Source organism: Euleptes europaea, chromosome 1, assembly GCF_029931775.1.
Source record: "Euleptes europaea isolate rEulEur1 chromosome 1, rEulEur1.hap1, whole genome shotgun sequence".
Lineage (NCBI taxonomy): Eukaryota > Metazoa > Chordata > Lepidosauria > Squamata > Sphaerodactylidae > Euleptes > Euleptes europaea.
The window spans coordinates 170,697,063-170,723,989 of NC_079312.1; the positions used below are offsets into that span (position 1 = coordinate 170,697,063).

Here is a 26,927-nt window from a genome sequence, read left to right on the forward strand (position 1 = left end):
TGGAGATCAGTTGTATTAGCAGGAGATCTGTTTGCTAATTACCTGATAATAGAATCACCGTTGGAATATACTACTTAAAAGAAATTTCAAAAGCTTTGAAAATCTTCAAACGGCTACAGCAAGATGCAACGCTAAAACAAGCAATCTTCAAAAGAAAATTAATTATAATTAACGGGACTATTATACTTACCAACTGAAGAAATTTGCTTTGAAACAGGACACATACCGGAATCCTGTCTTGTTGTGTTCTTATTATTTATTGTACTTTGCCATAACTGTTGCTATATATGCCTATAAGAATATTAGCGGCTGTGCCTAATTTCTTGCAACTAGAATCTTTACAAATTGCATAGTCTTTGTGAAGTAACAAATGACTAATACATAACAGTTATAAACTTCTTTGTGCTTTCGTGTTATTGGTTTGTATTTCTTTAAAATTCTTGAGCCATAGTGACTGCATACTTTTGATTAACTATAATATTGCAGCCCAATTACCTGGAGGCTGGCAACCCTAGAATAATCGGATCGGGCTTCTTCAGGGTTCCCAGAACAGCTTTAGGGACCAGATTAACAAAGCCTTGCTTGGGGGATATTCATCCCAGCTGAGATAGAGAGGCCTTCAGAGTGACCCAGTGGGGCTCTTTGTACATTTTTATAGAGAACTTTCAACCTGTGTGGGAAGCGCATGACCCAACCTGCAACAAAAGAGAGTAGCCGCAGCCAGTGCGTTCCCCTGTGTTTGGCATTTCCATGTTTCTAATTTGCAGGCCTGCGTGGGCTCAGTAGTGGAGCCGGGACTGCGTTTCCCTATTGTGTTCACAGTTTCCTTTTGTATTAGCAATTTCTCCCCTTCTGCTTGTACAGGAGCCGGCGCAATTAATTTACTTGTCGAAACCCCCGAGAGCCACCAAAGTCGTGGGGTGATCCTGTTTGTTTCCCTCGCCTGCTGTTTGTGAAGCGGGAGGCGTTCAGGCTTACAGGGTGTCGGTCGCTCTCCCTCCCTGCACCTTTTCCATTTGATTTAACCGTATGATTTTAGAGACAGCTGTCAATCATGGCTTTGTGGCTGTCCTCCACTCCTCCGTTTCCCGCTAGAATTGCTGTTACTTCTCCCCCCTTCTCACTCCCACACGGTTTCTTGTGTTTAAAATTCAAGGCCATGTTTTTGCCCGCTTGGCAATTAAAACGTGGAAGGGGTTCGGAGCTGCCCTGGGTACGGCCCGTCGGGACATTCGTACGTGACCCTCGCCAAAGTGACAAAACCAGAGCGGAACAAAGGCGCTTCCTGCTTTTCTTCTCAAGATCTTCCTTTGTATTTTGCAAGTTGAATATATTTTTTTTTCAGTCGTTCTGCATGGGAGGGGGTGTTGCATTTGACATCAAAAAGGTATTTTTCCCTGTTGATGCCTGACTGCATTTGAAGGATGATGCACATAAAGAGATATAAGTGGGTACCAACTGTATGTTATTTCCTTTTGTAATGTTCTCGACCATGCTGAGAAACGGATAAAGGCAACGCTGTCCCAGTGTCTGTCAAGATAATTTTATTGAAGCAAGATACAATGAATTGCATCCTCCGAATGTGTGGGTGTAAGAAACTTGAACAAGTTGATCTTGCCTGCCTTTCCCAGTAGCCTAATGTGTCCCCCCATTCTATCCCCCCCCCAGATGGTGGAGTTTGGGGAGGGGGGGACTTCAGTGCCATAGAGTTCAATTGCCAAAGTGGCCATTTTCTCCAGGAAAACTGATTTCTATCGCCTGGAGATCAGTAATAATAGTGGGAGATCTCCAGCTACCACCTGGAGGTTGGCATCCCTGCCCTGGAGATCTGAATTCAAATCCCCACTCAGCTATGAAACTTGCCGGGTGATCTCGGGCCAGTCACTCACTCTCAGCCTAGCCTACCTCACAGGGCTGTTGTGAGGCCAAGCTGAAGGAAGGGAGGCCCATGAACATTGTCCTGAACTCCGTGGAGGAAAGATGGGATAAAAATTCCATTTATAAGCTGATGTTTTTATCACCTCAGTACAGCTCTCAGTCCTTATGCACATTAATGCATTCAAAAGCATACAAGACAAAAAAAGTCACACCTTCTTGTATTTGAAATTGCTTTGAAATATATGGGTCCTTTTGGGAAACAAGCACGTGTCATAATTCAGGCTTTGAAATGCTACATGCCACCTTTTTGCACAGATAACATCACTTTTCTTTTCCTGTTTGCAGCACAGCCCAGGCCTTGCTATAAAAGGGGGTAATCTATCTCTTTGGAGTGGCATTTAATATCTGACTACACTTGCATGCAGTTTTTCTTCTAGTGGTTTTAAATATTTCTACATTTAGGGAACAAGGTCCAAAATAATAGCTGCCAGAAGATACCCGTGCATCTCCTACGTAACTTCTATACATTGCAGAGGATCCAGGTTAGGGTTGCCAATCTCCAGGTACTCCAAAATTAATCACTGTGCGATGCAAAGTGGCTATGCAAAAGCTATCAACACTCGGCTCTTATTCTGAACATATATTATATAGAGAGACAATCAATACAAAAGACAGTGCTACAATATCTGCAAGTGAACAATTGTCAAACAGGGAAACATTAATACAAACTCAATGACAAAAATGTACAAAAATCTATGTTCAACATTTCCCTATGAGTCCGTGGGACTTTCCGTGTATAGTAACAGTCTTTGTAAGAGCTGGTCCACGTGAATGAGGAAGCAAGTCCTTCTTTCTCTTATCTTAGGTCCATGCCAACGAGCGGATATCGCAAACCGCTAGCCAAAAGCGCTGCGGACATTCTCCAACAGGGACCAAGCTGGCACTAAACATTTTGGAATGACACATTGATTTTTACCCAAAACTATTTCTTCTAAATAAAGTTCCCGACACTATAAAAAACGAGTATCATGACATGATTAAATATTTAGTAACAGCAGCAAGGACAATGTTAGCATTCACCTGGAAGACGGAGACTATACCAGACGTGCAAACTTGGCTAGAAAAATCATTGGATTATATAACAATGGCAAAATTGACAGACTATCTCATGGATAAAACGCAAGAACATTATCAAGAAAATTGGAAGCCTTTCTATACGTTTATTGCGACAACTTTTTAAGAGAAAAATAAAAAAAGAACACCAGCAATCATATACAGAATAAGACTAAGTGATTGCTAACATACAAGGCGCGTGACAATCTATAAATCAAGGCACATCTCAAATATATATTGGGTTAGACTATCTAACAATCTTAAGAGATTATTTTACCGTCAGTATAACAGGCTAGAAAGGTTTGAACTGGCAGAGTTATAAATATAGTTATAATTATAGCTATAGATATTAAGATTATTATTGTATGATAGGTTGGATCTGTTCCATTCCCCAGTCTTGTTCTGTTTTTTTTTAATGTTACTATCTATGTATCAATTGTACATATATACCTATCAATTTTTGTTTTCCGTTTTTTCTTTCTTGAAAATCAATAAAAAGATATTGGGGGGAAAAAAGCTGGTGCTAAACAATGAACGGAAATGTCTTCCAGGTAATAGACACTTTCACCAATAATGGCTTCTTCAGCCTAAAGTGCCAAAATAACACACATTTTCTGAATTCTATTATAACAACTCAGTAGTATAATTTTCTAAGTGCAAAGCATAAAATATCCCATAACCAAACACGCTATCGTTTAAAAAATGTATATATTACCTTTTGCTGCTATGCAGTCTACAAAATGATTATAGTCTGTTCTATTCACGCCTGTGCTTTCCTAGTACATAAGTCTAGCTTGTGGGTGTAACTCGTTAGCCTATTAGTTGAATACTGTATCTATGTGAAAAATCATTAAAGATGCAAAGATCATTAAAAGTTTCCTTTTTAAGTGTCTAAAAATAACTATGATGAATGTTAAGTAATATAAAGAGGGTTTTATAAATAACATGATAAATCAAAATCTGTATTTAAGCCTAAAGGTGCCAATGTTTTAAAGAGATGTATATATTTAATTTTTTGTTGTAATAAATTTTCTTGTATATTGCTAGAGTTGTATCGGTGACCTTTGTATGCCCAAACTACGAAAAACTGTAAATCATTCTCATTATGCTTTTTTTCAAGAAAATGGGGGACCAGTGGTGCGTCGAGTGTATGGGCCCTGCTCGCCGATCCGAAGTCGTACGGGTCGAAGCGTACTGCTGATGCTTTGTGCATGTGCAGGTAATGGCGTAAACCACCCTGTTAGTGCCACAGTTTGAAAAATGCTTTAATTTAAAACGAAAATTAGAAGAGGGAGAGTGAAATTCTTTCATGGGTAAGCTTAATGCACACAGAACATGACCCGCATCTAAAGTGTCCGACGACTGGCGGAGGGGGCGGGGGAATCGCTACGTCAGAATGCACCAGTTGGTATTGCAAGGAGGCTGTTCTGCATAAGCCAAAGGTGCCAGTGTCTATTGATAATTTTTTGTATGGCGCTAGAATGTTTGCTATACGTGAGAGATCTCCAGGTACTAGCTGGAGATCTCCTGCTATTACAACTGATCTCCAGTCGATTGAGATCAGTTCATCTGGAGAAAATGGCTGCTTTGGCAATTGGACTCTATGGCATTGAAGCCCCTCCCCTCCCCAAAGCCAGCCCTCCTCAGGCTCCGCCCCCAAAAATCTCCAGATATTTCCCAATCTGGAGTTGGCAATCTTAACCCAGGTATATGTTCATAAGGGGTTTTGTTTGGCTTCACATCAAAGACTATGAATTAAAAAAACACTAATGTGCCCCTGTAGTTGCATATACTGTTGTTGTTTTTTTTTTAAAAAAAATAAGGACATTTGATAGGTAACATGCAATGGCATTTAGTGTCTGACAATTAACATGAAGCACTATGTAGTATTTGCAGATTGACAGCATGCAAGACTTCATATTAGAACCCACAAAACAACCCAGGGATCTAAAGCACCTTATACATAGTATATATGTTCAAATTGAAAACCAAATTCAAATGTTAAATGAGAAAATTGGGGGGGATCTACCACATTTAGAGTTGCCAGCTCTGGGTTGGGAAATATCTGGAGATTTTGGGGGTGGAGCCTGGGGAGGGCGGGGTTTGGGGAGGGACCTCAGCAGGGTATAATGCCATAGAGTCCACCCTCCAAAGCAGCCATTTCCCCAGGGGAACTGATCTTGGTCATCTGGCAATCAACTGTAATAATGGGAGATCTCCAGGTGCTACCTAGAATTTGGCAACCCTACCCTCATTCCATACATTTCTTTTAGCTTTGGTCAACATATTTAGCTGCATGGATTCCCTCTCATATTAAAAAAGGCTAGATCCGTCATTAGTTTGGTCTCATTTTTACATCTAGCTATTTCAAGGGCCTGGGTATGCGTGCATTCCCCTGCATTCATTTTCGGAGGTTATGGCATTTTTTCAATAGCTAAAGATTATCTCCAAGCCTCTTTATGCCATCTATAAAACCCCTAAGCTCCACTTTGTGGTTCAGCCTGCTCTTTTCTAGGTCCTGGATGGCATGCATTCAGAACATCTTTGCAATGATCCAACAGCAGCCCCCTTGGTTGGGGCAATGAGGGAGGGAGCTCAGCAACCGTTTTCAATAAGTAGAGCAATATTTTTTTCCTCCTTTGGGAGAATGTCACCTGTCAATCTGAACTAGAATGATTGCTCCTACAAACAGGATGCTAGGTGTTATTTCCTTGTCCTGAGGGCTTGCAGAAGAAAATAATGTGACATTCGTGTTGTTTCGTATTCCCCTTTTCCACCTGTGGTAAAAAAAAGTTCCAGATGTCAAAACAAATCAAAATGATCCAAAGAATCATGGAATATGCAGCTGCTGCTGCTTCTGCTTCTTCTTCTTCTTCTTCTTCTTCTTCTTCTTGAATTTTTAATCCTATATTAAAAGCTGAACCTGCCCCCCTTGCAGATTGATAAACCTAGAGAATGGGGCTAAGCAGATGATTATTATGTGCAGAAGGGCAGTTTGGAAGATGGGCAGGGCAGCTAGAAAGAGGAGGGGTGGGGGAGGATGGAATTCCCCCCTCCCATGAGCATCACGGGGCTTTTCTTGTAGGCAGCTTTATCTCAAATTGGATCTGGTGGTACTTAACATCCAATAAACATTCAGTCACATTTACTGTCTAAACAAGTAGATATGGAAAGGAAGCCAGTGTTTGGAGTGACACACTAGGACCAGGGAGACCCGGGTCAAACCTCTACTTTGCCCTGTATTTCAGTGGGTAATCATGGGCCAGTCACGCGCTCTTCACCTCACCTACCTCACAGAGCTGTTGGAAGGATAAAATGGAGGAAGGCGAGACCTCACGAGCCCCGCTCAAGCTCCATGGAGCAACAGTAAGATAAATATGTAATAATCAAACAGTCCAGGTTGACCTCATTTTTAAAAAGGTGTCCCAAAAATCTTCTCAAAAGACAAAACAGCTGTTTCACAAGGTCAGAAAACAGGGACTATCCCTGCTAAGAAGAAGAGTTGGTTTTTACATGCCGACTTTCTCTACCACTTAAGGAAGAATCAAACTGGCTTACAATCACCTTCCCTTCCCCTCCCCACAACAGGCAACCTGTGAGGTAGGTGAGGCTGAGAGAGCTCTAAGTGAGCTGTGACTAGCCCAAGGCCACCCAGCTGGCTTCATGTGTAGGAGTGGGGGAACCAAGCCGGTTCACCAGATTAGTGTCCGCCGCTCATGTGGAGGAGTGGGGAATCAAGCCCGGTCCTCCAGATCGGAGTCCACTGCTCCAAACCACCGCTCTTAACCCCTACACCGCTCTGGCTCAAAGCAGAGCCTATACTTTTTTACAGTTTTTGATACTGGTTCTGACTTTTGAAGAAACACTATTTCGATTTTGAGGCCAGTTTTCCGACTCGGCCTGAACTCCTGAGAGGAAGGGAGGGTGCCCGAGAGCCCATTTAACTTCGGCTCACACCTGCTGCCAGTTTTTTGTGCGAAAGTAAATCATAGTTTAAAGCCCCTAGCTATTTCTAACCAGGGCGATGATCTCTCCTAGATCTTTCTTCAACTGCACAGGAACTCGGAGCCGGCTGCCCTTCCTCTTGCCTCTGCTGAGCTCTCCGCTGAACACTCTTTTTGATATTTCTTCCACCGGCGGTTAATAAATAACAGTGGAGAGAGTCTGCCTACTGTTGACTCAGAGCTGGGATGGTTTGGCTTCTCCACCCTGCAGAAAAGAAAGCGAGAGGATGGATTGCATTAATTGAGGCGGTTATTCCCCAGAGAGGTTTTCTATTTTTTTACAATAACTAAGAATATCCAGGCGAGAGAAGCTGCTAATTTCAAGCTCTGTTAGGAAGTAGCACCAAATAGCACCAGGAGGTAATGTACCTGACAAATGGAGGAAATGGCTTTTAGGTTTCAGTCTCTCTTTCCCACCTGGGGATATCAGCAAAACAGGAAAAAAAGGACACACCAATCATTCCTCTTAAGCACCTCGATTTCCTTATAGCCTAAGGCCTGAGTACACTTATTAGCACAGCTCTTGAGAGCTTGCACGGAGCAGGAGCCAGAAGGCTGGGAGACCTGCCAACTCACCTGGGGAAGAGTGGTTCGATCGGCACCTGTGCCATCTACAGCAGCCCGATTGGCAAGGGACATTTTCTGCAGTAAGGAAAGCTTATCACCTGCCAATGGCTGTGGAACAGGCTGCTATGGTAGACATGGGAGCAAAGGCTGGTAACAACGTTGGCAGCCATATGGGCTGGAGAAGAGAACTGGGAAGAAGCAAGTTTACGTTGCTGGAAGACTACAACCAGCATGGTGCGGAGAGGCAGTTTGGTACAATGGTCAGAGTGTTGGACTAGGCTCTGAGAGACCCAGGTTTGAATCTAGGCTTGCCAACTCCAGGTTGCAAAATACCTAGCATCATAGAATCATAGACTTGGAAGGGACCACAAGGGTCATCTAGTCCAACCCCCTGCACAATGCAGGAAATTCACAACTACCTTCCCACCACACCCCCAGCGACCCCCTACTCCACGCCCAGAAGATGGCCAAGATGCCCTCCTGCCATTACAACTGATCTCCAGCCGATAGAGATCAGTTCACCTGGAGAAAATGGCAGCTTTGGCAATTGGACTCTATGGAGGAGGAGGAGGAGGAGCAGAAGAAGAAGAAGGAGGAGGAGGAGGAGTTGTTGGTTTTATATGCCGACTTTCTCTTCCACTTAAGGGAGACTTCCCTTCTCCCCACAACAGACATCCTGTGATGTAGGTGAGGCTGAGAGAGCTCTAATAGAGCTGCGACTTGCCCAAGGTCACCCTGCTGGCTTTGTTTGTAGGAGTGGGGGAATCAAACCCAGTTCTCCAGATTATCGTCCACTGCTCCAAACCACCACTCTTAACCACTACGCTGGTTCTAGGTGGAGATGGGAAACATTGCCAGGTCCTATCTAACTTGCTCCCAAATTCTGTGCACACCCACAGACCCTCAGGTCCTTGAATGATCTGCACGGAAGAACAAGCAGGCGGCACTCCCGATCAGCAAGACATCACGTCAGTCCCAGCAGCATCCTTGCAACTGTGTGTGGAGGTGTGGGGAATCAAACCCGGTTCCCCAGATTAGCCTCCGCTGCTCAAGTGGAGGAGTGGGGAATCAAACCCGGTTCTCCAGATCAGAGTCCACTGCTCCAAACCACCACTGCCCAAACCCCGCCTTCCTCAGGCTCCACCCCAAAATCCTTCCGCTGATGGCAAAGAGGGACCTGGAAACCCTATCCATCACCCGCCATACTTTCCCATTGGCAGTACTGTATTCCTGTATAGGGTTGCCACGTGGGTGGTTTCGGCAGGCGATTGCCCGCAGTTCCACCCGGCTGCTCCAGAGCAAGGATCCCCACTCCTACACACTCCTACCAGCTGGGTGACCTTGGGCTAGTCACACTCTCTCAGCCCTACCCATCTCACAGGGTGTCTGTTGTGGGGAGGGGAAGGTGATTGTAAGCCGGTTTTATTCTTCCTTAAGTGGTAGAGAAAGTTGGCATATAAAGACCACCTCTTCTTCTTCTGCCCCAATGTACAGTGGAAAAGTCTTGCCAGAGGGCAGTCCCCCACTCCCCATTATTAAATCTGCTGCTGAACTGGAAGATGCGGATGCTGCAGCTTCTCCTATCTACTTTCCACCCATCTTGCAACTTCCGCACATTGTTGCGTTTCCCATCTGGATGTGGATTAATTTTTTTAAATTCTTTTTTCTTCCCTCCCCCGCCCCTTACCCTTTCTGTTTGTGTTTCGCTGCTCAAGTGAATTACAACAGGCGTGGAAGGAAATTCTGGTCACCGACCACATGTGCACTTCTCCTTTTTTGCTGTCAACCCCACGGGGTTTCCAAGGCAAGAGACGTTGGGAGGTGGTTTGCCATTGCCTGCCTCTGGGCGGCTACCCTGGTATTCCTTGGAGGTCCTCCATCCAAATACTAGCCAGGACCGACTCTGCTTAGCTTCCCAGATCTGATGAGATCAGGTTAGCCTGAGCCATCCAAGTCAGGTCCTGGCCCCTTTAGCAGAAAGAAGTGTAACAAAATCAGCAGGCTATAGGAACCAACTTTTTTAAAAACGGAAAGTGGATCACCTGAGAGGCAGCGTGGCGTAGTGATTAAGAGAGGTGGTTTGGAGCGGTAGACTCTGATCTGGAGAACCGGGTTTGATCCCACACCTTTACGTGAGTAGTGGACACTAATCTGGTGAATTGGATCCCCCCCCACTCCTACACTTGAAGCCAGCTGGGTGACCTTGGGCTAGTCACAGCTCTCTCAGCCCCACCTCCCTCACAGGGTGTCTGTTGTAGGGAGGAGAAGGGGATTGTAAGCTGGTGTGATTCTTCCTTAAGAGTACGAGGAAGTCGGCATATCAAAACCAACTCTTCTTCTGACCAGGAAGGGAAACTAAAGCTGTTCCATTTCAGCAGCTGATGAAAAGGTGAAAGAGAGACTCTCCAGGTTGTGAGGCAGCTTAAAATATATTTTTTAAAAAGCAAAACCCTGACAATAGTGTGCCCTATTTTGGAACATTTTTGTACTCTTTTGTTTTTCTTTGGAAAAAAAATTCAAAGCAACCACTGGGTTTTGTAAGGGGGTGTGGGTCAGTTAATGCCTGTAGACCAGCGGAGATGGATGTAGCCAGGCTGAGGCCGATCTAGCGACAGCACAATTGTGACGCGAGGCAAAGCAGCCAGCCAGCCACCCCTCCTGTTACATAAACAAGTTACATAAACCCCGGGGCCCAGAGAAAACCCAAGAAGGGGAGAGCTGTGAATTCACCCCAAAGGAAATCGAACGGGAATCTGCTAACAGGCTCATTCCTGGAAGCAGTGTTACGCCCCCCCCCCCTTCTGCAAATTCATGCCCTCCTGAGGTCCGTGGCGAAAATTCACAGAGCATCAAGGAGCAGGCATGAGAATATTGTGCTGGTTCGATATGTGGATGGTTTTCACAGTGTTGCAACGGAAACGTTTGGTTTGCATCTGGTGGCATTTCTCTCTCTGCAAGTTGAACAGTCCTGGCTGAGATCTGGACAGCCCAATTTTTTCCCTGGTTTATAGCTCCTTTTTAGGGCTGCCAGCTCCGGGTTGGGAAATACCTGGAGGTTTTGGGGGTGGAGCCTGAGGAGGGTGGGGTTTGGAGAGGGGAGGGGCTTCCATGCCATAGAGTTCAATTGCTAAAGTGGCCGTTTTCTCCAGGGAAAGTGCTCTCTGCTCTGTCAGCTAGAGATCAGTTGTAATAGCAAAAGATCTCCAGCCACTACCTGGAGGTTGGCAACCCTACTCCTCTTCCTAGCTAGAGATTCAGCCCCAGATGTGGTTGCCAACCACCTGGAGACAAAAAATTGTCCTATTCTATTAATAGAGGCTTGAATGGGACGTTCTTTACCTCCATGCCATGAAAACCTACAGCTGCCCATTTTATGCATGTTAATTTATTTATGTATTTATTAATTAGACTCCCCAGCAAACTGGCTCAGGGCGGGTTAAGCCTCTGTTAAAGGGATGGAACGTTTTTATCCGGGCCTGATGGCCACCCCAGCCCCAACCCATAACCACCAGTCCCTTTCCAGTCAAAGTGGGTGACTTTGGACTGCAGTACTGCAGCTTACCACTCTGTGCCATGGGGCCAGGACACATTTCTCCAACCCCACTGGCAACCCTAGTAACACCTAGCCAAAGATATAAGCCTCTAAGTTTCCCCTTCTTGCTAGTAGCTGAATGTGCCTGACCGTTTCAGGCTGCAGGGGCAATGAGAAAGTGTTCCCTGCCCGGTCTGCTGCCCTCACTAAGCCTCTGAACAAAGATGTTAGTCCTCCTCTACCAACATGAATATATTTTGTACTGATAAGAAAGCACTGCATATTTTAAGTATCACATTTATTGGGCACAACTTCAGTGCCTGTTTGACATCTGCTGTGGGCTGTGCCAGGCGCAGATCTTTTAAACCCCCCACCCTAGTTACATGACAGCTGTTTCGTCAGCTCTGCTCCTGTGCCAGACTAGAGGCTGGTCATCTCTGCCCCGTTCATGTATTTCAATTCTGCATGCTAGGCTGCTGCTAAAGGCACAGGAGCAGGGCCCTGGGAAAAGGTGGCAACCCTGTATGATGTAGCTACAAATGGTCAGAAAACGTGTCATTTCTGCTCTCTGGAAGACGGGAAGGGCAGGGAGCTTGCTTACATTCCTCCAAAGGCCTTCAACTGAAAAGGATAACAAGCATTCCAAAGTAGTGTTGCCAGCTGATTGGACAAAAACCCAGCCTGCCTTGCTCCTGTGTTTTTATCAGCAACCTGAACATAAGAAAGGCCCTGCTGGATCAGACCAAGGCCCATCAAGTCCAGCAGTCTGTTCACACAGTGGCCAAACCAGGTGCCTCTAGGAAGCCACAAACAAGACGACTGCAGCAGCACCATCCTGCCTGTGTTCCACAGCACCTAATATAATAGGCATGCTCCTCTGATACTAGAGAGAATAGGTATGCAGCATGACTAGTACCCATTTTAACTAATAACCATGAATACCCCTTTCCTCCATGAATATGTCCACTCCCCTCTTATAGCCTTCCAAGTTGGAAGCCATCACCCCATCCTGAGGCAGGGAGTTCCATAATTTAACCATGCGTTGTGTGAAAACATACTTCCTTTTATCTGTTTTGAATCTGTCACCCTCCAGCTTCAACAGATGACCTCACGTTCTAGTATTATGGGAGAGGGAGAAAAACCTGAATGATTGGCAGATATTAACAAAGAGAAAAAAAGTGGTGTAATGGTTCAAGTGTTGGGCTAGGGATCAATTTCAAATCCTACTCTGCCATGAATCTTGCTAGGTGACCTTGAGCAACTTACTTTCTCTCAGCCTAACCTATCTCACAGGGTTGTTGTGGGAATAAAACAGTGGAGGGGAGAGCATGCTGGTCTTCTCTTCTTCCTTCCAAGACTAATAGTAACTTCCAGCATGTTATTTTGTATTTATTTAGATATTTATACCCTGCTTTTCATTGTCGTGGCTTCTGCGCAGCCCCACATGGGGAACTGCACATGCGCAGGCCAGCCACGGATAACTCTTCCTTGGAAAGCTTCTAGAAGGGACAATTCCCCTCCTCCTCTGCCCATTTCCCGCCTTAACCTATCTGATGACTAAGCCCAAGCCCCTAGTGACATGCGACTTGGCACACCCGTCATCCAGCCCCTTTTTCAGATACACTGTGAGTAAAAGGTAAAGGTCCCCTGTGCAAGCACCGGGTCATTCCTGACCCATGGGGTGACGTCACATCCCGACGTTTACTAGGCAGACTTTGTTTACGGGGTGGTTTGCCCGTGCCTTCCCCAGTCGTCTTCTCTTTACCCCCAGCAAGCTGGGTGCTCATTTTTCCGACCTCGGAAGGATGGAAGGCTGAGTCAACCTTGAGCCGGCTACCTGAAACCGACTTCCCTCAGGTTCGAACTCAGGTCGTGAGCAGAGCTTGGACTGCAGGACTGCAGCTTACCACTCTGCTGCTCCACGGTGCTCTTAGCCTGTGAGTAGCCCTTCATTATACATATATGAGAGCATAAGAAAAACCATGCTGGATTAGAGCAAGGTAATACATTCAGCATAGATTTTCCTTTTTGTTCGGATCAGACCAAGGCCCATCAAGCCCAGCAGTCTGTCCACACAGTGGCCAACCAGGTGCCTCTAGGACAGTGGTTCTCAACCCTGTTTGCTCCATTCCCCCCTTTCACCATTGTTCAAAATATAATTCCCCCCCTTCCCAAAATAGCCTAACTAAAAAAACACCCCTAAAATTATACAGATTGTACATAATCTACAGGACATCACACTATGCTGAGTAGTGGTCCTAATCCCCCCCCCCGTAACCCTAAAATTCCCCCGGGGGGAATTCCCTTGAGAACCCATGCTCTAGGAAGCCCCCAAACAAGACGTCTGCAGCAGCATTATCCTGCCTGTGTTCAACAGCACCTAATATCATAGGCAGGCTCCTCTGATCCTGGAGAGAACAGGTGTGCATCCTGACTAGGTATGCATCATGATAAATACTTCCCAGGTTTCTAGACATAAGAGAGGCCATGATGGATCAGACCAAGGTCCATCACGTCCAGCAGTCTGTTCACGCAGTGGCCAGCCAGGTGCCTCTAGGAAGCTCCAATCATAAGAACATAAGAAAAGACATGCTGGGTCAGACCAAGATCCATCGCATCCAGTAGTCTGTTCACACAGCGGCCAACTAGGGGCCTCTAGGAAGCCCACACACAAGACAACTGCAGCAGCATTACCCTGCCTGTGTACTCCAGCACCTAACATAATGGGCATGCTCCTCTGATGCTGGAGAGAATAGGTATGCATCATGGCTAGTATTCATTTTGACTAGGAGCCATGGATAGCCCTATCATAAGAACATAAGAAAGGCCCTGCTGGATCAGACCAAGGTCCATCAAGTCCAGCAGTCTGTTCACACAGTGGTCAACCAAGCACTTCTGCATAGGAAGAAACAAACTGCTATGCCTTACTAAGCCAGGCAAAAACCTACCTACAATGGGTATTCTCGTCCTTTCTTGCAAAGATGTCAAAGGATCCTTTCAGTGTGCAGTCCCTTCCTCTGTACCTAGCTCATAAGAACATAAGAGAAGCCCTGTTGGATCAGACTAAGGTCCATCAAGTCCGGCAGACTGTTCACACAGTGGCCAACCAGGTGCCTCTAGAAAGCCCACAAACAAGACGACTGCAGCAGCATTATCCTGCCTGTGTTCCACAGCACCTAATATAACAGGCATGCTCCTCTGATCCTGGAGAGAATAGGTATGAGTCATGACTAGTATCCATTCGGATTAGTATCCATGGATAGCCGTCAAGTTGCATCTGACTTATGGCAACTCCTGCAAGGGGCTTTCAAGGCACGTGAGAAGCAGAGATGGTTTTTGGCCTCTGCAGACTTTTCCTTGGCCGTCTCCCATCCAAGGACCGTCCTTGCTTAGCTTCCGAGATCTCCCCATCTCAGGTTACACCATGCCGCCCTCACTACGGACCTTCACTGTATAGTCATTTTAATGCAGTGGTATGAGAATCAACCAGCCCACCTGCAGGGCCAAGAGGCTCACAAGATGAAATGTCAATTTCACATCCAAGGGAGACCAGTGAAGAGACCACTCACCTGCTATGGGGTGGGTAGTTTCCCTTGAAAAAATCATAAGCAGTCTTGAGGAGGCAGGCAATGGCATACCACCTCCCCAACGTCTCTTGCCTTGAAAACCCCAATGTGGGAGGCAGTCGCCATAAGTCACCTGTGACCTGACTGCACTTTTCACCACCACCATCATCACGCGAGGGATTTCCCTGTCGTGCAAAGGTCTTTTCATGGGTAGGAACCATGTGAAGGCTTTAAAAGGGGAGGGGACATGTTCATGGAGGAGAGGGCTATCCATGGCTACTAGTCCAAATGGATACTAGTCATGATGCATACCTGTTCTCTCCAGGATCAGAGGACCATGACCATTATACTAGGTGCTGTGGAACACAGGCAGGATGGTGCTGCTGCAGTCGTCTTGTTTGGGGTCTTCCTAGAGGCCCCTGGTTGGCCACTGTGTGAGCAGACTGCTGGACTGGATGGGCTTGGGTCTGATCCAGCATGGCCTTTCTTATGTTCTCATGAAGGCGGGTTCTAGGCCGTTTGCTTAGAAGTAAACTTGCATCCCAAGGGGATGTGTGCAGAGGAGGACTGCATCCCCAAGGTCGAAGATGCCAGCAAGGATTGCATCCCCAAGGTCGAAGGGGTATCTGCCTTTTCTAGACCTCTGCACATGCTCAGGGGTGCTCTGATCAGGTCCTTCCCTTGAGTCTAGGGTCGCCAGGTCCCTCTTCCCTAGGGGCGGGAGGTTTTGGGGGCGGGGCCTGAGGAGGGTTGGGGCTTCAATGCCAGGGAGTCCAGTTGCCAGAGCGGCCCTTTTCTCCAGGGGACCTGATCTGTATCAGGTGGAGGTCAGTGGTAACAGCAGGCGATCTCCAGCAGGTACCCGGCGGCGGGCAACCCTACTTGCATCCCAAGGGGATGCGTGTGGAGGATTGCACCCCCAAACTCTCCGCCTTGGACAGACCTCTGCACATGCTCAGGGGTGCTCTGGCCAGGGGCGGGTCTCTCCAAGAGCTCCCCCAGCGGCGGCTCCCCTCTCCCCGCCGCCGCCCTCCCTCCCTCCAGCCGCGGTTTCCCCGCCCGCGGCCGCTGGGCGCAAGTTGCGCGGGCCGGCCGGCCTGCAGACGGGCTCCGGATGCGCTCCGAGGAGGCGGCGGCCGCAGCAGCGCCCGGCCAGGCAGGCTCGCTCCGCGTGGGGCCCCCGCCGCCGCCGCCCAGGGCTCTGGCCAGGCAGGGAGGGCGAGCCGAGCCGGGTAATGGGCAGCCCCCCCCCCCCCGGCCAAGCCAAACCAAGCCAAGCCAAGGCCGGCCAGGGCCCGGGAGCCACGAAGCGGGCGGAAAGGAACCGGGGGGGGGGGCGAGATAGTGGGGCGATAGTGGGGGGGCGAGATAGTGGGGGGGGCGAGATAGTGGGGAGGCGATAGTGGGGGGGCGAGATAGTGGGGGGGCATAGTAAGGGGGCGAGATAGTGGGGGGGCGAGATAGAGGGGCAAGATAGTAGGGGGGCGAGATAGTGGGGGGGCGAGATAGTGGGGGGGCGAGATAGTGGGGGGCGATAATAGGTAGGCGAGATGGTGGGGGGCGATAGTAAGGGGGCGAGATAGTGGGGGGGCGAGATAGTGGGGGGCGATAATAGGTAGGCGAGATGGTGGGGGGCGATAGTAAGAGGGCGAGATAGTGGGGGGGCGAGATAGTGGGGGGGCGAGATAGTGGGGCAAGATAGTAGGGGGGGCGAGATAGTGGGGGGGCGATAATAGGTAGGCGAGATGGTGGGGGGCGATAGTAAGGGGGCGAGATAGTGGGGGGGCGAGATAGTGGGGGGGCGATAATAGGTAGGCGAGATAGTGGGGGGGCGAGATAGTGGGGGGGCGATGGTGGGGGCGAGATAGTGGGGGGGGCGATAGCGGGGGGCGAGATAGGGGAGGGGGTTTCTGGCCCAACGGGGGGGCATCTTAGCCGATCCCCCCCCCGGCCGCTTTCCGGCACCTGTCTTTGGAGAGGCAGAGCCGGCGCGCCCTCCTCCTCTTCCTCCGCGGGGGGAGGAGGGTTTTCCCTCCTCCCCCCCCCCGCGGATCCGCGCGTGGGCGCTGGAGGGGGGGCAGCCCCCCCCCCTCCCCGGGCCGGTGCGCGCACGGCCGGGCTGCTGGCGGCGCCGCTCGCCGCGGCCGGGGGCTGATCGAGGCGGCTCCTTCGCCAGCCCGATCCCGCCTCTCCCCCCCCCCGTTTCCCAGCCCCTCCCCTCCTTTTACACAAACACCGGCGAGTCCCCGAGGTAGGGCTGAGAACGGGAGGCGAGCTCGGGGTAACGCGCGGGCCGCTGGAGAGGGGGGGGGGAGATGGAGCCACAGGACTGGGGAGATCACTGGGGGGGGGGAGATTGACCAAAAGGACTGGGGGGTTACTGGGGGGGGGGAGATGGAGCAACAGGACCGGGGGGCTCACTGCAGGGGGGCAGGGGACGGAAGGGAGCAGAGGAATCTCTCCCCCCCCCCAATACAGAGGGAGCCCCATGGGGTGGGAAGGCGGGGGCTTGCTACCTTGGAGGGCTGACCGTGTCTCTTTCTCTCCCCCCCCCCAAAAGAACCAGCCATGGACGCCCCGCAGCTCGACCTCCTGGAGTCCCCGGAGGGCTGCCCCTCCCCCCTGGAGCTGAGGTCCGCCCCCAGTAAGAAGATGTGGGTCAAGCTCCGGGCACTGTGAGTAACCTCATCCGCCCCCCCTCCGATTGGGGGGGGAGAGCTTTCATTCCTCCCCGTCTCGCCTTCTCTTTCCACCCCTTCTTTCTCCCCCCTTCCCGGCGTTTCCTGCATCCCCACATCTGGCAGCCCCATCAGTCCTGGCGGTGTGCGGGTGTGTGTTTGCAGCTGGGTTCCTGGAGCGATGGGATTTGGGGTCCATATATGGGACCTATGTTTTGGAGTGTTGCGGTTCCCCCCCCCCTCACCTGCCAACTCCGATCAGGGTTGTATGTATCCGCTGGCTAGCCGGGCTCAGCATCCCCCCCCCCACCTCCCCATCACCCAAGCAAGTTCATGAGGCCGTGTTATTGTCGTCGGCTGCTACTGCGCTCCGCCGCTGGGGGGCTAATTTTTTGCCGCAGCAATTAATAGGAACCGTCTTGAGCTTATTTTTGGTGCGACCCCCCCCCTCCCCGCCTGCCCCGCCGCTTGTTGATGTGTCAGTGGCGGTGAGTGTGAGATCAGGTCCTCTGTCTCTGGAGCAACGCACCTTTTATGGACGGGGTTTGCTGTGGCTGTGAGGGCTAGCAACCTGGGAAGTATTTGTCGGGATGCACACCTAGTCAGGATGCACACCTGTTCTCTCCAGGATCAGGGGAGCATGGCCATTATATTAGGTGCAGGACAATGCTGCTGCAGACATCTTGTTTGTGGGCTTCCTAGAGGCCCCTGGTTGGCCACTGTGTGAACAGACTGCTGGATGCGATGGATCTTGGTCTGACCCAGCATGGCCTTTCTTATGTTCTTATGATAGGGGCTTCCTAGAGGCCCCTGGTTGGCCACTGCGTGAACAGACTGCTGGACGTGAGGGACCTTGGTCTGATCCATCATGGCCTCTCTTATGTCTAGAAACCTGGGAAGTATTTATCATGATGCATACCTAGTCAGGATGCACACCTGTTCTCTCCAGGATCAGAGGAGCCTGCCTATGATATTAGGTGCTGTTGAACACAGGCAGGATAATGCTGCTGCAGGCGTCTTGTTTGGGGACTTCCTAGAGCATGGGTTCTCAACGGGGGGGGATTTCCCCCAGGGGGAATTTTAGGGTTACGGGGGGGGGGGGATTAGGACCACTACTCAGCAAAGTGTGATGTCCTGTAGATTATGTACAATCTGTATAATTTTAGGTTTTTTTTTTTAGTTAGGCTATTTTGGGAAAGGGGGGAATTTATTTTGAACAATGGTGGAAGGGGGGAATGGAGCAAACAGGGTTGAGAACCACTGTCCTAGAGGTACCTGGCTGGCCACTGTGTGGACAGACTGCTGGACTTGATGGGCCTTGGTCTGATCCAGCAGGGCTTCTCTTATGTTTTTATGATAGGGCTATCTATGGCTACTAGTCCAAATGGATACTAGTCATGATGCATACCTATTCTCTCCAGGATCATTATATTAGATGCTGAGGAACACAGGCAGGGCAATGCTGCTGCAGTTGTCTTGTTTGGGGGCTTCCTAGAGGCACCTGGTTGGCCATTGTGTGGACAGACTGCTGGACTTGATGGACCTTGGTACGATCCAGCATGGCCTTTCTTGAGTTCTTTAAGTATCTGCCCTGCCTTACTGCTCACCTAACCCTGGGCAGAATTACTCCAATCTAAATCCGTTTATGTCCGTAGGCTCTGCTAGTGTTGTATTGTTCTGCTAGTGTTAACTGGGTAGTGTTCCAGGAACAGTCCGGCAGTGGTGTATCGTGTATTCCTCAACTCTGGGGGGTGGGGAGGGTTGTGATTCTGCAAAGGTCCATTGCTTTTGCTGTGAGCTTCCTAGGTGGCCTTAGAAAGGTCATTCTCTCTGACCTCTTTGTTGGAAGGAGCATGGTCATGGTATTGACCTACCTTGCCAGGGTAGTTGTATAAGTAAGGGTTGGGGCAAAATAATGTCCGCGAAGCTCTGGAACACTCTAAAGCGTTATCGCTTGCATCTGATAATGCTCCAGAGAGCAGCAGGGTTCCTTTATAGGTGTCCAGTACCCTGAATCGGTACATCTGTCACCTAGAATCATAGAGTTGGAAGGGACCACCAGGGTCATCTAGTCCAACCCCCTGCACAATGCAGGGAAGTCACAACTACCTCCCCCCTTACACCCCCAGTGACCCCTACTCCATGCCCAGAAGATGGCAAAAACAAACAAACAAACAAACCCAACCCCTTCAGGATCCCTGGCCAATTTGGCCTGGAGGAAAACTACTTCCTGACCCCAAAATGGTGATCGGCATTTCCCTGGGCATGAAAGAAAGGGCCATGAGAACCAAGCACTGACGCAACCCTTCCTGCCCTCCCTCTCATGGTCTGCCTAAGTTCATGAAAGAGACCTTTCATAAGGTAGTCATAAAGCATCATAAGGTGGTCATAAAGCATCTCTCTACTGGTACAGTGTGACATGCAGATGTTTACTGGCATATGAATGGGGCTCAGCTGTCCTTGTTCAGGTTGAAAACCAAGTTGCGGTTTCTGGCTAGAACCCCCGTACAGCATCCCTTGTCTGTAGGGCTTCTTCGAGATACTGCCTTTGCCCGAAGGTCGCGTTTGGAAAGAGGTCTCTGCTTCCCAAGGGGTGAAGGAATCATCCATAGCAGCCGGTCCCTGCCCACCTGCATTACATTTCTTGTGTGCATAATGTGTCTACTGTGGTTCAGTGGTAGAGCATCCGCTTGGCATGCAGAAGGTCCCAGGTTCAATCCCCGGCATCTCCAGTTAAAGGGACTAGGCAGGTAGGTGATGTGAAAGACCCCTGCCTGAGACCCTGGAGAGCCGTAGTTCAGTGGTAGAGCATCCACTTGGCATGCAGAAGGTCCCAGGTTCAATCCCTGGCCTCTCCAGTTAAAGGGACTAGGCAGGTAGGTGATGTGAAAGACCCCTGCCTGAGACCCTGGAGAGCCGTGGCTCAGTGGCAGAGCATCTGCTTGGCATGCATAAGGTCCCAGGTTCAATCCCTGGCCTCTCCAGTTAAAGGGACTAGGCAGGTAGGTGATGTGAAAGACCCCTGCCTGGGACCCTTGACAGCCGCTGCCGGTCTGAGCAGACAGTACTGACTTTGATGGACCAAGGGTGTGATTCAGTATGAGGCAGCTTCATGTGTTCATGTGACAGCCCCCTGAGACCCTGGAGTTCTGCTGCCAGTCAGAGTAGACAAGAATGGCCATGGTAAATGAATGGACGAAAGCAGCTTTATGCTTTCATTACGGAGGGGAGGAGGTGTGGTTCAGCGGAAGAGCACCTGAGTGGCTTGCAGAACCTCATTTCCTGCGTTGATCGAGTGATGAGCTTACGGGATCGAGGGAATGCTGTCGATGGATTTTGGTAACGTTTTTGACAGCGTTCCCCATGATGTTCTGATGGGTAAACTAGAGGGCTGTGGACTGGACTCCTGGATAGTTAGGTGCGGATAGGGAACCGGATGGAGAACTGCACTCGAAGAGTAGTTCTTAATGGCATTTTATCTGAATGGAGGGAGGTGTCCAGTGGGGCTCGGTTCTGGGCTTGGTACTTTTCAGTATTTTGATAAATGATCTGGATGAGGAGGTGGAGGGACTACTCATTAAACTTGCCAATGCCACCAAATTGGGAGGAGCAGCGAACACATCAGAAGATAGAGATAGAATTCGAGATCCGAATTCAACGAGATCTGAACCCACTGGGAAAGTGGGTGGATGTGAACAAGATGCAATTCAACAAGGATAAGTGCTGAGTTCTACATCTGGGTAACAAAAATGAGGAACATACATCCTGGATGGGGGATTCACTTCTGGATAGCAGTGTGTGTGAACAAGATCTTGAGGTGCGGGTGGACTGTAAGTTAAATATGAGCAGACAGTGTGATGCAGCGACAGAAAAGGCTAATGCGATCTTGGGGTGCATCAACAGAGGCATAACATCCAAATCACAAGATGTAATAGTTCTGCTGTACACCGCATTGGTCAGGCCACACCTGGAGTATTGTGCGCAGTTCTGGAGGCCTCACTTCAAAAAGGGTGTGGACAGAATGGAGCGGGTGCAGAGGAGAGCGACGAGGACGATCGGGGGCCTGGAGACCAAGTCCTACCAGGAAAGGCTGAGGGAGTTGGCAATGTTTAGTCTGAAGAAGAGGAGGTTGAGGGGGGACGTAATTGCTCTCTAAGTATTTGAAGGACTGTTACTTAGAGGAGGGCAAGGAGCTGTTCCTGTTGGCAGCTGAGGACGGGACTCTCAATAACGGGTTTAAAATACGGGGTGGAAAGGTATTGGCTGGATATTAAGAAAAAATTTTTTACAGTGAGATTTGTTCGACAGTGGACTCATCCACTTAGGGACGTGGTGAGCTCCCCCTCACTGGCAGTCTTTAAACAGAGGCTGGGCAACCACTTGTCTGGGATGCTCTAGGCTGATCCTAGATGCATTGAGCAGGGGGTTGGATGGCCTCTACGGCCCCTTCCAGCTCTCTTATTCTGGGGTTCTAGGTCCCAGGTTCAATTCCAGGCATCTCCAGTTAAAAGGCTCGGGTGGCCGGAGATGGGACGGTGCTCCACCTGACACCCTGGAAAGCCGCTGCCAGTCAGAGTAGGCAATTCTGATCTTGATGCACCAAGGGTCGGTCTCAGCAACAGGCAGCTTCATGTGTGCATTCCAGACGCTGGCCCGCTCCCTCACACTTTTGCTGTTCATAACCTAACTCAGGGTTGTCGCATGGATGAAATGGAGCAGGGGAGAGTGACATACCCCACTCTGGCTTCTCTGGGGATAATGGGACGAAGACGTGATAGAAAACACACCGGCGTACTGAATTGCGGTTGTGGCAGACCGGATACGTGGCTGGGCCGTCTCACTTTTTCGCCGCTGAGCTCCAACTCTCGAAGAATCAGTTTGAAGCTCTGCGGGGTGATTTGCAAATGAGCGCCGCAGGAATCGCTCGGGGAAGCTGTCCCGTGGATTCAGAGGTGCGATGTCAAGAAGGCGGTTTTTAGCGAGCAAGGTGCCGTTTCACACCTAGCGGTGAATTTCTAGCACCTGCAACGGGACTGAACAAGGCAAAGTGTGTTCATCTGTCAGCAGCCGCAGCAGGCCTGGGTTTAATTAATCCAGAGGTGTTCAAAGGGGGGCTGGCAAAAAGCCTACCAGCGTGGTGTAGTAGTTAAGAGCGGTGGTTTGGAGCGGTGGACTCTGATCAGGAGAGCCGGGTTTGATTCCCCACTCCTCCACATGAGCGGTGGCGGCTAATCTGGTGAACCGGGTTGTTTCCCCACTCCTGCACATGAAGCCATCTGGGAGACCTTGGGCTAGTCACACTCTCTCAGCCCCACCTACCTACCTCAAAGGGTGTCTGTTGTGGGGAGGGGAAGGGAAGGTGATTGTAAGCTGGTTTGTGAAAAGGTAAAGGTCCTCTGTGCAAGCACTGGGTCATTACTGACTCACGGGGTGACGTCACATCCTGACGTTTACTAGGCAGACTCTGTTTACGGGGTGGTTTGCCATTGCTTTCACCAGTCGTCTGCACTTTACCCCCAGCTCATTTTCCCGACCCGGGGGGATGGAAGGCAGAGTCAACCTTGAGCTGGCTATCTGAAACCGACTTCCGTCGGGATCGAACTCAGGTCATGAGCAGAGCTTTTGACTGCAGTACTGCAGCTTACCACTCTGTGCCACGGAGTCTCCCTTATATGGTAGAGAAAGTCAGCATATAAAATCCAACTTTTCTTCTCTTGGGGGCTGGTTGTGTGCCAACTGGAAGGTTGTTGCAGACGGCAAGCGGCTTCCTCTGTTCAGCGGGTTTCCATGTTGATGCATGGTTGTGGATGCTTTGAGCACCTGGGTTCTAATCCCGGCCCGGCTGGGAAAGAAGACAGATGGCCTGGATCAGCTTCCTCCTGACTTGGCATCTGATTGTATTTGAGAATAAGTTTGTAACCTGTCTCAATCCCTTGCGATAGCACACAAATAGTTGAGATCACTGTTCTATCGCCCGTTGCTCTCTGTCCTCAAGGTGAGCAGTGATGTTGCAGTCTGTGAAGCAACCCTAGGGAGGGAGGTCATTCTCCGTTTGTGCATCAGAACTGTGGGACTGAGGCAGAGATGCAGAGATCTTGCCCAAAGGACTTTTTTTTTTGCGCACCAGGTTTTCGGTGAAGGCTTGAAAATGTTGCAGGAACATGACTAAGTTGTTTCATGGCTGCACGCTTCAGGGATGTGCTGTTAGGCTTTCTATTACCCAGTTTATAAGTAAACCTCATTTTTACCCATAAGCCTGTGTTCGAGCTGTCCGCTTTCAGACTGCGCGCTTGTGCACAGACATTCCCTTCCAGCTTGGAAATCGAGCCCTTAGTGTGGGATATGGCATCTCAAAGCAAAAGAGTCATAGAATCATAGACTCAAAGAGCTGGGAGGGACCACCAGGGTCATCTAGTCCAACCCCCTGCACAATGCAGGAAATTCACAACTACCTTCCCCCCCACACCCCCAGTGACCCCCTACTCCATGCCCAGAAGATGGCCAAGATGCCTTCCCTCTCATGAACTGCCTAAGGTCATAGAATCAGCATTGCTGACAGATGGCCATCTAGCCTCTGCTTAAAAACCTCCAGGGAAGGAGAGCTCACCACCTCCCAAGGAAGCCTGTTCCACTGAGGAACCGCTCTAACTATCAGAAAGCTCTTCCTAATGTTTAGACAGAAACTCTTTTGATTTAATTTCACCCCGTTGGTTCTGGTCCGACCTTCTGGGGCAACAGAAAACAACTCAGCACCATCCTCTCTATGACAGCCCTTCAAGGACTTGAAGATGGTTATCATATCACCTCTCAGTCTAGTGTAGCCTTGTCCCGAGCAAGCTAGGTTTCTGTGTGCGGGGATTTGTCTTTGTCTGGGGGAGTGTTCCGGCACGTGAGTTGCGCCTGTGGTCTTGTGAGAGCCAAAGCTGAGGAGACATTGGAGATGTACGGAAGAACCCTCCCCATGGTGGTTTTTCTTGTTGCTACTGCCGAAGGCTCTGACTTGGAATGGGGGGTGCTTAACCCTTTCTCCAGAGCTGTTTTCCTGATTAAAGTCCCCCCCCCCTGCTGCTTTTTCTCCCTACAGGGAAAAAGATACACGGCCCTGTTGTTTTGGGGGAGAAAAAAAGCTTGGGGGAGGTGAAGGCTGCCATGCAGTGAGAGGGGAAAAAACCGTGCAGAGTGACTCTCTTCGGATCTCCTGCATCATGTCTAACTGGGCTCCTAAGTCGGGGGTGTCAAACATATGGCCCACAGGCCAGATCTGGCCCCTTGAGTGCTCCTATCAGGCCTGCAAGTCATCCCCCCCCCCCGAGTCCTGATCTGGGCTGGCGAGCCTGCTGCGGTCACCGCCCCTCGCTCCCGATCTTGGCTGGGGAGGCATGGCCCGTCCCGACCAAGCGACGTCTGTGTCATATCCGGCCCTCCGAAACAAATGAGTTCGCCACTCCTGTCCTAAGTGATACAACTAGAGTTGCCAAGTGCCTGGAGAAAACGTGTCCTGTCCCTTTAACAGAGACTTCTTCACCCTGTGATGTTATTTACCTCTTTACCATGAAATGCTTACCCTGCCCTGTCCACATATTAAGCCTCTCTTAAAGGGACAGGACACATTTTCTCCAGGCCTGCTGGCAACTCTAGGTGGAACCCAGGGGTGTCACCTCCTCGAGAGCCAGGCTATGTCCTCTTTTCTGCAGTGGCGCACAGTTAAAGCACCGCAGACCGTCCACGTGTCTTTGAACTTGGATTAACCTGGGTTGGGCCAGAGCTCTCCGGCACGACGGTGCACATGTTCAGAGAGAGACAGGGCTACGGTTCAATTTTTTGTCGGTCTGCTGTGGAAAATCTGGGGAACCTATAACCAGTGCCGCTGCCAGATGTAATGTGGATGTGTCCTTTACTTGCTTTTGACCTATTTTTTAAAGCTCCATAACCTCCCTTCATTCTAAACCAGTGGTTCCCAACCTTTTTTTGACCAGGGACCACTAGGACTTTTTTGTTCGGTGCAGGGACCCCAAGGTTCAAAATAAAAATTCCAAGAATTTGAAAATAAACTTTAATCATAACTGTTAGTTAAACATTAAGCTTAGAATAATATTTGAATATATATTTTTATAATAGAGAACTTTTAATTGAAAATATTAATTTATTATGGGTTTATAACTTTGTTTCGCGGACCTTAATTTAGTTCTCACGGACCCCTGGGGGTCCACGGACCCCTGGTTGGGAACCAGTGTTCTAGACGAACATCCTAGCCAATGGGCAATGCTGGTTGCAGCCCAACATAAAATGGGGGCAGGATGAGAACCCAGAGGAGGTGGGTCAGAGAAGGACCAAGGCATGGAAGTGGCCAAAATGTGTATCCAGGGAAGATAAACCTGGACATGGGACAGATTTGGTGCTGTGATGAGTGTGATTATGTGCATGACAAGGAAGGATGAGCCGTGTCTACTGCCCTGGGTACAGTAGGGCCAGCGTGGTGTAGAGCGGTGGACTCTAATCTGGAGAACCAGGTTTGAATCCCCACTCCTCCACATGAGCAGCGGACTCTGATCTGGTGAACCGGGTTGGTTTCCCTACTCCTCCGCATGAAGCCTGCTGGGTGACCTTGAGCTAGTCACGGTTCTCTCAGAGCTCTCTCGGCCCCACCCTCACAAGGTGTCTGTTGGGAGAGGAAAGGAAGGCCATTGTAAGCTGCTTTGAGACTCCTTGAAAGTAGTGAAAATTGGGCTATAAAAACCAACTCTTCTTCTTCCTCCTCTTAGAGGAAGGGAGGGATAGATGCTAGAGGGTGGGGGGATAGAGAGCTACCCTGGGAAAAAACCTACCTGTCTAGTTAGCATGTTTTTATCCAGTCTTTATGGAGCTCAGAGTGGTATATGTAGTTTCTTCCCCTTCCTCCATTTTTTCTTCACGACCCCCCTGCAAAGTAGGTTAGGCCGAGAGAGAGCGATTGCCTCGAGATAACCCAGCAACCTTCAGGACAGAGTGGGGGATTTGAATTCAAGTCTCTGCGGTCATAATCTGACACTGTCACCACTATAACAGAAGAAGAAGAAGAGTTGATTTTTATATGCTGACTTCCTCTACCACTTAAGGGAGACTCAAACCGGCTTACAGTCACCTTCCCTTCCCCTCCCCACAACAGACACCCTGTGAGGGAGGTGGGGCTGAGAGAACTGTGACTAGCCGAAGGTCACCCAACTGGCTTTGTGTGAAGGAGTGGGGAAACAAATCCAGGTCACCAGATTAGCCTCCGCCGCTCATGTGGAGGAGCGGGGAACCAAGCCCAGTTCTCCAGATCAGAGTCCGCTGCTCCAAACCACTGCTCTTAACCACTACACCGTGCTGGCTCTCCACTGGGACTAAGGAAATGTGCAGAAAAGAGAGCGCATGCTGGTGAACGTTGTATTTGCACGGTGGATTCTCAAGGAGGCTAAGAGGTTTTTTTTGGGCAGGGCCTCTTTGAAAACATTGCCTCGGATTATTGATATGCAAAGCAAACCATAAGAATAAAATTGGCCTCTCCTGGAAATGGTGTGGAGGTGGGCAGGGACCGGCAGTCGATGAGCCCCTTGAATATTTTTGAGAT

At 49.6% G+C, this 26,927-nt stretch overlaps 1 protein-coding gene across 1 annotated transcript in view; it reads left to right on the forward strand.

Moving 5' to 3' along the window:
- The first annotated feature begins 17,218 nt into the window (after positions 1-17,218).
- PDE1B (phosphodiesterase 1B) overlaps positions 17,219-26,927 on the forward strand; it is a 152,207-nt gene continuing 142,498 nt past the window's right edge. Inside the window, exon 1 of the mRNA XM_056849515.1 lies at positions 17,219-17,335. Coding sequence (XP_056705493.1) covers positions 17,229-17,335 — 107 coding nt within the window. The 5' untranslated portion in view covers positions 17,219-17,228. The remainder of the gene's footprint in view (positions 17,336-26,927) is intronic.